General features: G+C 39.1%; 1 protein-coding gene across 1 annotated transcript; it reads right to left on the bottom strand.

The window, feature by feature from the left end:
- Window positions 1–263: 263 nt before the first annotated feature.
- slc7a6 (solute carrier family 7 member 6) lies at window positions 264–9,877 on the bottom strand. The gene is made up of 10 exons (XM_077563963.1): window positions 9,779–9,877; window positions 7,431–7,961; window positions 6,483–6,608; window positions 5,174–5,318; window positions 4,997–5,120; window positions 4,346–4,449; window positions 4,170–4,266; window positions 3,140–3,289; window positions 1,643–1,826; window positions 264–1,023 (listed from the first exon to the last, which is right to left on the bottom strand). The coding sequence occupies exons 2-10, from the start codon at window positions 7,903–7,905 to the stop codon at window positions 956–958; spliced, it is 1,473 nt and encodes a 490-aa protein (XP_077420089.1). The 5' UTR covers window positions 7,906–7,961; window positions 9,779–9,877; the 3' UTR covers window positions 264–955.
- Window positions 9,878–10,379: the final 502 nt, after the last annotated feature.

Here is a 10,379-nt window from a genome sequence, read left to right as displayed (position 1 = left end):
AAATATTTACACATTGTCACTATTTTCTATACTTCTGATTTCTAATTAGAAGTACATATAGCAATGAAATAGACAACACATTGTATAATACATTTGTGTTTATATACTGTATTTAGATTTTCAGTCATACAATGTGTCCTAAAAATGAGTTTGACACTCCAATGTACAACAAGGCACATTGAAGATGAAGTTGTCTTTGTAATAAATAAGTGAATGTCTTTGGAACGATTTTTCATGATTCTCTTCAAATGACACAAATATCATGACGGTAAGAGGTGAAAAGGCTTTATAAAGTTGCGTGGACCGATACTGTAAAGCCTGCAATGCACTTCATGCAAGAGGTACATTTAGTTCCTACACTGTACACCTCAACACACGCTCATACTGTAATAATTGTATTACTGTCCAACTAAAAACGTGTCCTCCATTTTGTTCATTAAAAGAACAAGAAAACTCTTCATTTTGGATAAATAAAAATACTAAGAATGCGTTTTTCTTTTTTTTTACATAAAATTAAACTCCATTTTTTTATATGTATATATATTTTAATTTTTTATGTTTCGATGAAAAAAAAGGGGGCAATAAATGCTTATAGTTGGACAGTGACAATGGTTACATATTACTGGAGAATTTATTGTGTTGCATTAAAGAGCTACAACTCCGCCTATGTCTTGGACTTGACCTGACTAAATTGTGAAACCCGTCACCCGGGCCCCAAAGGCAGACGCGTGACAAGAACATTGACATAGGATCAGTAAACACTGCAAAGGAAACCGTCCGAAAACGCCCGCAAGGCAAGTCGTTGGCTTAAAAGGTAAAACAATAAAAGAAGAAGAAAAATATGCACCATTTTCCCGCTCGACTCCACAGAAATACAAGTCAAGTGCGTCCAACGGAAAAAAAAGTCAGACCTCTTTGTTTCCCATCATCCGTTGCAGCAGTGCTGGTGGAGTCTCTAGTCACTTTTGTCGGACTCGGTGAGGACGCAGAAGCACGTGTACTGAGTGCAGTGGGTCAGAGAACCTGCACACACAAGCCACATGGGATCAACCCATTAATTGAACCACACATAAATAATCAATGGCACCGTTTTAATTCTATTTAAAAAAAAATATTTTTGTTGAATGAATTCAATCCCATAACCTCTAACTATATGGAGGACCAAAATGAGTAAATGACTAAATAAATAAATAAATGACTAAAAGTGAAAATAAAAACAGATACAAAAATATAATTCAAAATTTTAATTAAAAAAACATATTTAAAAGAAAATAAAACAACAACATGTATGTATATATATTCATTAAAAGTTATATATATATATATATTTTAATTTTTATATCAATTTTTATTTTCACTTTTAGTCATTTATGTATTTATTTAGTCATTTATTTATTTTGAATTTAAGCAGTTTTGGTCCTCCATACTAACAGGGTAAGTGGACAATGGATGGATGGAATTAAGTAGAACATAATTATATTTAATATCAATTTGAAAAACAAAAACCCTAAAAACTAATTTGAGCTATTTTCATTATTTTTGTTGTTTTTCTACCCGGCAACAGCAGCTGGAGGTTCCATCCTGCATGCTCTAACATTTGTAGCCCCCAGCTGAATGTCTAAATAGCAATGAGGTAACTCACGCAGCAGCTTGGTGATGACGGGCGGCCGCTTGGACTCGGGCAGGTAGACGCCCAGGAAGTAGACGGGCACCCCCGACAGGGCGATGGCGATGCCGATCAGCGAGTTGAGCGTGTCGCTGTAGAGCGGCACGGCCACCAGGAACACGGCGCACATGCAGAACACCACCGGGTACAACAGGCTCAGCTGCGCAACACGCACACACAAAAAGAACATTAGTCATGTCATTCCAAAGCAATTGGTGGCTAAAGCGCTGACTAGAACCAATTTGTCCTTTGACTTGAGCTACCATGAGCCATCTGGGGTCCATTGTCGTTCAAAGCCAATTGATCTCTCGCCTTGACAGAACAAGAAAACCTACCGTTTGAAGCAGATTGTTTTCAAGTCTCGAGTGCTGAATAGAAAACAGATTTTGGCTCTGACCACAGCTACCTTCAGGATCTTGGATTGTACATCACTCAAAATGACTTGGCTTTTTGGCTCGGCATAACGAGTTCCTCATAATTTGAGGTCCATTTGCTGACAGACACAGCGCCGACTAGAAGCACGTGTGCTGATCTGATTTTTCGGCCTCATCTACAGTACCTTAACTCTTTGACTGCCAGACGTTTTCAGAAACGGGTTGTCCCCAGTGCCAGCCGATATTAAGCATTTTGACTGATCTTTCAAGGTCCATAGAAAATTATGTGTTTGGACTATGGAAACACACATACTACCAAATGAAAGATTGGACTCTCATCTTTCATCAGAAAATAAAGTTTGCTTCTACCTTATTCCGTTTTTCAGTAATCAACAATAGAAAATGGTTAGTTTCACCTCTGCTTTGAAACAAACGTCTTTTGACGTCTTTGGCACTCCTCCATAGGATTTTACTAAACGTTATTTAACGTTTTTGGCAGTCAAAGAGTTAAGCATTCTTTTTTTTTTCTTTTTTTCTTTTCCAGGAGAGCTCAGTATTGTTCATTCGATTTGACATCATCATTGCTCTCCTTTTTTTTAAAAAAAACTAATAAATAAATAAAAAATTAATAAAAATGTTTTTTTTTCTCTTTTTTTTTTTAAATATATATATACATATATATACATATACACACATATATATATATATATATATATATATATATATATATATTTTTTTTTTTGTATGTGGTTGAGCATGTGCATGTGCGTGCGTGCGTGCGTGCGTGCGTGCGTGCGTGTGTGTATTCATCAGTTCACCTAAAGCCCATTAAAAAAAAATCCCATACTAATAATATAATATAATAATTAATTGCCAAATGCAGAAACATCAATGTAAGTTATCACGATGTAGTGGCTCTCGCTAACAGACAGAGCAGTACCTTAAGCATTCTATCCTTCCAAACCAAAAAGATTCTTGAATTTAGTTTAAGGCACGTTACAAGTCAGCTAGAGCGCTGACTAGAACATTTGGATCTCAGCTATTTAGTTTCTTCTTTCTTTCTGTTATTTGACCTTGACAGAAGATGATCGTGCTTTACTTTGAGCGGCCTGTGTCGTTGCGGTTCTTTCCACCTCAGGTAGATCTGTCCTGCGGTGGACAAGCCCATGAAGAACCAGTAGCTGAAGCTGTAGTAGTTGATGAGTTGGAAGACGTCCTCCACCGTCAAGTAGATCAGCGACATCACGCACTGGAAACCACAAATATCTCATCACGTCATTTTATCGTTGCTCTGGCCTTGCGTCAAGAAAATCCCTACACCTTATAAAGTATCAAGTATATTTGGATGAGAATTGCGGCGGCGAGAGCGTTGAGTGATTTTGGCTTGTAATAGTATTCAAAATTGTGAGAGTTCTTGCCTTTACAGAATAAGAATTTCAATACAGTTTGAACATATAGTGGCTCGAGTGCCGACTCGAAATATGAACAGATTTGACCTCTAACCTCCACTACCTTCAGTTATGCTCTCCTTTGACCATTGACAGAACAAAGAACCCCTTACTGTCTGAATGAAGCAGATGGGTTCACATTTGTGACAGCTCGAGCCCCAACTAGAAACATGTCATGACCTTGCCTTTGGGCTCAGCGACCTTGCACATTGGATGCAAATATCTTAAAAAACTGTATGATTCTTGCTTTGACAGAACAAGAATTATTTTTGACAAATTTGCTACGGCTTGAGTGCTGGATAAAAACATACTGTCTGACACTCATTTCTTATCCCTGCTACTATATTTTACTTTGAACACCTTTGCTATGATATCCTTCAATTAACCAATAGGGATCCCTCATTTACAGAACAATGATCCTTTACTGTTTTACATAAATCGGTTGAAAATTGTGATGCCTGAGTGCCGACTAGAAACACATACTGTATTGTCCTTTGACCTCAGTTACTGTATTTTACCTTAACAAAATCCTCAGCTATGAAATCCTTGACAGAACAAGGGTACCTCTTTGCCTGAAGCAGATTGAAAAAGAATCCTTTACTTTTTGTGGCAAATTGGTTAAAAATGGTGACGGCTAGAGCACGGATTAGAAATTTAAAATAGAAAAGAACGTTTGCCTACGTTGAAGATGAGAGCAGGGATGGGCGTGAATCTCTCCGTGTGGATCATGGACAGCGCATCGGGCAGGTGACCCTCACGCGAACCCACGAAAAATAACCTGTGCGCACACACATGAGCCAGCAAACATGGCGGACGTGACACCAAGACACAGAAAATGGAGCTGAATTGAAAGCTACCTGGATGCGGCGATGATGGAGGCGTTGAGGCCACCGTAGCAGGACAGCGCCACGGCGATGGGGATGATCCAGCTCATCACGCCTAACGTGTGATCTGCGAATGTCTGAACGCGCAACAATTCTTTCATGTTCAGGTGAGTTGGGAAGGGTAGAGCGGCGACTAAAAATGAGACCATTGACAAAAGCTAGCTTAATCATGTCTCGGCCGAACCAGCAGGGCTCGCTTTGACAGACAAAGATGTATTTCAAATTTAGAATATGAGGGACATTTACAGTTTGAAGTGGATGTTGGGAATTGCTATGGCTCGAGCGCTGACTAGAAATGTTATAGTATTCATTTGATCACAAAATCTATATCCTCAGCTACCTTGAGCGCCTCACGTATGATAGCATTCACTTCCAGTAGCTTTCTTTCAACAATGGAGTGGATAGGTTCAAAATGGTGACGGCTCGAGTACCGACTAGAAATGCACTCATTTCTCTTCAGCTACTTCACCTTGAGAATCTTCGATAATGATCACATTCAAAACTAATTTGTGGCTTGACGCAGCAAAAAAATCTTTTACAGTCTGACGCGGACACTTCAAAATGGTGATTGCTCGAGCGCTGACTAGAAACAGTAGCGATGACTCATGATGAATTTCCCCTTACCACGGCCACGGCGTCACTCGCCAGTATGGCGCTCATGTCCAGCACAGCGTAGTAGGCCACGTTGGTGAGGATGTAGATGGTGGTGACGATGGGCATGGAGATGGCGATGGCCAGAGGAAGGTTCCTGCAAAAGAGCCGATGAGAATCTCCTCGCTCCAAAGACAGAAAAAGGCCAACCTTTCGGGATTTTTGATCTCCTCGGTGACAAAGTTGAGCGTGTCCCAGCCTGAGTAGGAGAAGAGTGCCGAGTAGAGCGCCAGAGCGATGTTGCCGGCGTCTGTGGAGGAGCCCTGGAAGGACGACTCGAAGTTGCCCGTGAAACCTGCTCAAGAAGAGACGTCGTTACAATCACAAACATGAGAAACTTTTAGTTTTTTCACTTTTTTTTTTTTACTTTAAATTTTGTCTAAAATATTGTAAATTGCGTCTGATGTTTTGTTTCTCCAATTATTTTCTCAATTTAATTTTCCTAATACTTTATCATATTTTTTGGTCTTATTTTTTGAAAGTCCCTTTAAAGTTTGTGCATGTTTGTTCCAATTTTTCCCTAATATTTGTGTATTTTTCATCTAACATTTTGTATGTTGTCATTTTTCATTGTTTTATTTTTAATACTAATAAATATTTCTAATTTAATCTATTTTTCGTGTAACAATTCCCCCCTCTCATTTCATTAGAATTTTTTTCTTATGTTTTTGCCTATTGTCTTGTTTTTTTTCTAAATATGTATTTTCATTGTTAAAATTTTTTTGTCAACTATTTTTGTATTTTCTTTATTTATGTGTAGTATTTATTCTAATAATTGTGTATTTTTTATTTAATGATTGCATTTTTGACAAATTGACAAAGTATTTATTTTTATGAAAACATTTTTAACAGTATTTCCGGAAATATTTTTTCCTCCCCCAGTTTTTATTCCCCCTAATTTGTTCTCTTGTATCTGTGTATTTTTCATCAAACTTTATATTTGTCATAGTTTCTGATTTTTCATGTTATAATTTTGCAATTGTCTTATTTTTTCTAAGCATTGTGGGGGGTGGGGGTGGGTTCCGCATTTTGTCACATTTTCCTTACATATGCAGTAAAAATTAATTTCTGCAAAAAAAAAGTACAATTATTTTGTCTGATATGCATTTTCTACAAATTGTGTATTTTCCTATTTTTTTCCTGATTTTCAAAAAAAAAAAAAAAAACTTTTCTAATATTTGTGAATTTTTCATCTTATTCCTTCAGTTGATGTTTTTCATAATAAAAAAAAAGCCCAATATGTAGTATTGTTTTCTAGGTCTAATATGTGGCATTTTCACCTAATATTTTTCTTAATATCTTTGTGATGATTATTTCAAATCTTCTTTATGTCTAACACTTCTGCCATATTTTTCCAATTTGTTTAAATTTTTCTTTCTAATATTTACATACTTTTCAACCTAAATTTGTGTCTTTTTTTCCCCATTATTATATTTTTTCTAATATTTTGTTATCTCACCTTGGCACAGCTTGACAATGCCTGTGACGATGACGACGATCAGGGCGGCCACCTTGGCGTAGGTGAAGACGTCCTGCACGCGGGTGCCCCACTTCACGTAAGCCGAGTTGATGAAAGTGAGGAGGCCTGGGGAGACACACACACATGCGCACACAAAGCTGAGTGGATGATGCCGTCACTATAAAAGGAAAGCCAAGTCAAAGATTTTCTTGTCAATATCGTGCTTGCTGCGCCCCCACTAGCCTGAACACAGCATTCTGATTAACATTGCGTTTGTGGAAATACACCTGTTGTTTTCATCTATCTTAGGGGGCAGCCATTTTGTCTTATACTTAGTCACTGTGATGTCATTTTTAGTCGAAACCAAATGACAAAATGGCCGCGACCCCTGAGATGGATAAAAAACGGTGGATTTTTCGGCTTTGTTTATATTCCACAAATTTAACGTTTTTCACAATTTTGTGTTCAGATTAGTGGGGCCGCATACAACTGTTGTTTTCATCTATCTCAAGGGGCGGCCATTTTGTCTTGTACTTAGGCACTGTGATGTCATTTTCAGTCAACACCAAGTGACAAAATGGCCACGACCCCCGAGATGGATAAAAACCGGTGGATTTTTTGGCTTTGTTTATATTGCACAAATGTTATGTTTTTCACCAATTTGTGTTCAGATTAGTGGGGCCGCATACATCTGTTGTTTTCCTCTATCTCAAGGGGCGGCCATTTTGTCTTGTACTTAAGCACTGTGATGTCATTTTCAGTCAACACCAAGTGACAAAATGGCCGCGACCCCTGAGATGGCTAAAAAGAGTTGGATTTTTTGGCTTTGTTTATTTTCCACAAATATAATGTTTTCCACAACATTGTGTTCAGATTAGTGGGGCCGCATATTGTACATATAGTAAAGAACATAGCCAGTACTATGAAACGAGTGACCGGCGCACGTACAAATACATGCGGCGGCGATGAGGCGCGAGGCGACGTAGGGCGGCTCGCACGTAGGGAAGAGCGGCTGCACCAGGTAGTTGGCGAAGGTGATGGCGATGACGGCCTGGCTGGTGGGCTCGATGATCAGCAGGCTGGTCCACAGGCGCACGAAGGCCAAGAATCCGCCAAAGGACTCCAGGATATAAGCGTACGACGCCCCCGACTTGGTGATGGTGGTGCCCAGCTCGGCGTAGCACAGCGCGCCCACCACCGAAAACAGGCCGCCCGCCGCCCAGATGACCAGCGACAGCCCGTAGGAGGCGCTGTAGAAGAGGACGCCCTTGGGCGACACGAAGATGCCCGAGCCGATCATGTTGCCGATGATGAGGCTGACGCCGTTCATCAGGGAGATCTCCTTCTTCAGCTGCATGCTCTCTTTGGGCGGCGCCGACGCGCCGTTACCCGCCGTCGTCTTGGAGGCTTCCTCGTCCGACATATGTTGGCGCCGGCCGGGGTCAGCTGAGGTTCAACGGTGGCGGCCTCGACGGGGAGCTGATAATCATAGAACAGGAAACTAAGCATGTCACGATGTAATGTTAGCTTGACGACAAAGCCGTAAATAGGGTCAACTCTATCCACCAGTATTGTTTATCTTTTTTTGCAATGTCGTCATTATTTGACATAGCGTTATGCTAAGCCAGGTGTCCTTTGCATTTTCTTGTGCGTGGATCTTTTGCACCACTAATTTATTGGGATGTAGCGTTAGCGTAGCAACATCACAGTAGATCAACTTCATGCATCTTTTGCTCTTTGGATTTTTCTGCATGTATCTTTTTGTATGCTAACTTACTGGATATACTGTTGTGTCATCTAGTAACAACACAGTACAAATCGGTTCAAATCAACGCGTATTTTTCTTTTGTTATATTTTTTTTTGGGGGGGGGGGGGGGGTCATACAGCAGGTTTCAGTTTGATACTACATGTTCTATAAATAAGTTGCTCTCCCACTGTGAGATCATCAGAGATTGCGCCATAAAAGGAGCACGCCTTTGTTAAGTCGAACCTCATTACTGGACACTCTTGTCACACGGGCGTGTAACACGAAGATGACACACACGAAGATGACACACACGAAGATAAATTAATTTGCGTTAGATCAAGGTAAATAATGCCTGTTGTCTCTTTAACAGATGGGGGACTTTTATCATACCCAAAATATTTTAAAAGCAAATGGTTACCTCTATTTTAATAAAACAAAATGTTTTTTTTATTAAAATAGGTTTTTAATGAATATTTATTGACATTTAACTACCGCATTTATATTAATAATAAAACAGCACTGCCCCCAGGCGATGCAGGAGGGGCCACATCCTTTGTAAACATGACCTACACTATACAAAATAATTAAACTCACTAATTTGTCTTTGATTAAGGGAAATGGAGTGTGCTAGCTGTCTCTTGAAGTAAACATTATATTATTTAAAGCACCTATGGCATCGACTGTATGCCAGTTTGCGGTGGAAAACCTGGTCTAATTCAACAACAAAATGGTGGTAGATGGAAACAATGTGTCCTGACTCTTTAAGAAAGCATGTCCCATGGGTCTTTCACAACTGAAAACCAGATTAAATGATAGGTTTTTAAAACGTGCAAAATTTTCAGTAACACAATATTTAGGCTTAATTACTTTAAAAAAAAAATGAAATAAAACGCTGGCATCATGTAGGAGTCACGTAGCCTCAGTAAACATGACCTATATCGTACAAATGAATTTATTTCGGTTTGTGACAATGAAATGAAATAAAATACTGTATGTGTTTTATAACGTTTCCCAAACATGTTTCTTCTTGTGGATCCCATTAAAGAAGGTAACAGTTGAGGAGGAAGGAGGTTTTGCCGTGACCTTATTTCTCCGTGGCGATTTGGCAACATTTTTAACATAATTTCAATTGTATTAACTGATTTAATATTGTTGTATTCGTTCTTAAAAAATAGACTCTTCGAAAGTACATCAACAAAAACCGGCGTCTGTTTTCTAAACACCAGGAAGAGCAAAGTTACCGTTGATCACAGCTTTACTTCCACACAAGACTTTCAAAATAAGGTGAAGAAAGCCACTAGAAATAGCTTATAGTTCGAGAAAATTGGATAATTCAATGTTTTATTTCGTAATGAATGTTTTTCGGGCATCGCAGACCTGCTGTGTTATCACCGCAAAATTGACATGGCTGGGAGGGCAGCTGACTTCACGCTTTCGCCCCCCACAAAAAGCCGTCCATGTCGCCCCCACCCCCGCACCGAAATAAACCAAAAACGACCCCTGTGTGTGTGTTTGAAAAAGACCCTAGTGTGCGCGCCCCGGTAGTACCTGAGCGGACCACCTCCTCCAACTGAAGTCTGGCAGCCGGCGTCCGGAGAGAAGAGTGCATCACCATCGGCACCTGGAAACAACTGGGTTGCCGCTGCCGCGGAACTGTGACGTCACCGCGTAACGTTTCTTAACGATACGGAAAATACACTTTACACGCTTTTAAGTTTGTTTTAATTTTGTGTTTCGTATCAAAATAAAACCGGCATTTTTTTCTGTTTCTATTTTATATATATATATATATATATATATATATATATTTAATACAGAGCAGTAAGAAGTCAAATCAAGGAGGCGTGGCTAGTATAAGGCAACAAATAAACAAAAACTAACAAATATTTAGTTTGAATAAAATGAAACAGAACATCTTCAATATTTTAAAAATACATTTTTGAATAATCGGAATTTATGTTGTGACCATTAAAAAAAATATTATTAAATTAATTCACCTCCTCCCCTGAACTATATTAATAGCTAGAAAGCTAAAATCACACATAATTCTATTCATATTAAATTAAATAGAGAAACATATGTATTAAACAAAAAGTAATTGGCCACTGGTGCAGTTGCCCGGTAATGGGCAACAATTTGACATTGCTGA

This window comes from Vanacampus margaritifer, chromosome 4, assembly GCF_051991255.1.
Source record: "Vanacampus margaritifer isolate UIUO_Vmar chromosome 4, RoL_Vmar_1.0, whole genome shotgun sequence".
Classification (NCBI taxonomy): Eukaryota; Metazoa; Chordata; class Actinopteri; order Syngnathiformes; family Syngnathidae; genus Vanacampus; species Vanacampus margaritifer.
Note: the sequence above shows the minus strand (reverse complement) of the source record. Positions and strands in the feature narration are given on the sequence as shown.

Excerpts from the sequence above, each read along its gene's own strand:
- slc7a6 (XM_077563963.1), bottom strand. The coding sequence starts at position 7,905 with ATGTCGGACGAGGAAGCCTCCAAGACGACGGCGGGTAACGGCGCGTCG. Across the intron at positions 5,121-5,173 it reads GAGATCAAAAATCCCGAAAG|GAACCTTCCTCTGGCCATCG; the intron begins GTTGGCCTTTTT and ends GCTCTTTTGCAG. Across the intron at positions 1,827-3,139 it reads AACGACACAGGCCGCTCAAA|CTGAGCCTGTTGTACCCGGT; the intron begins GTAAAGCACGAT and ends CGTGTTGCGCAG.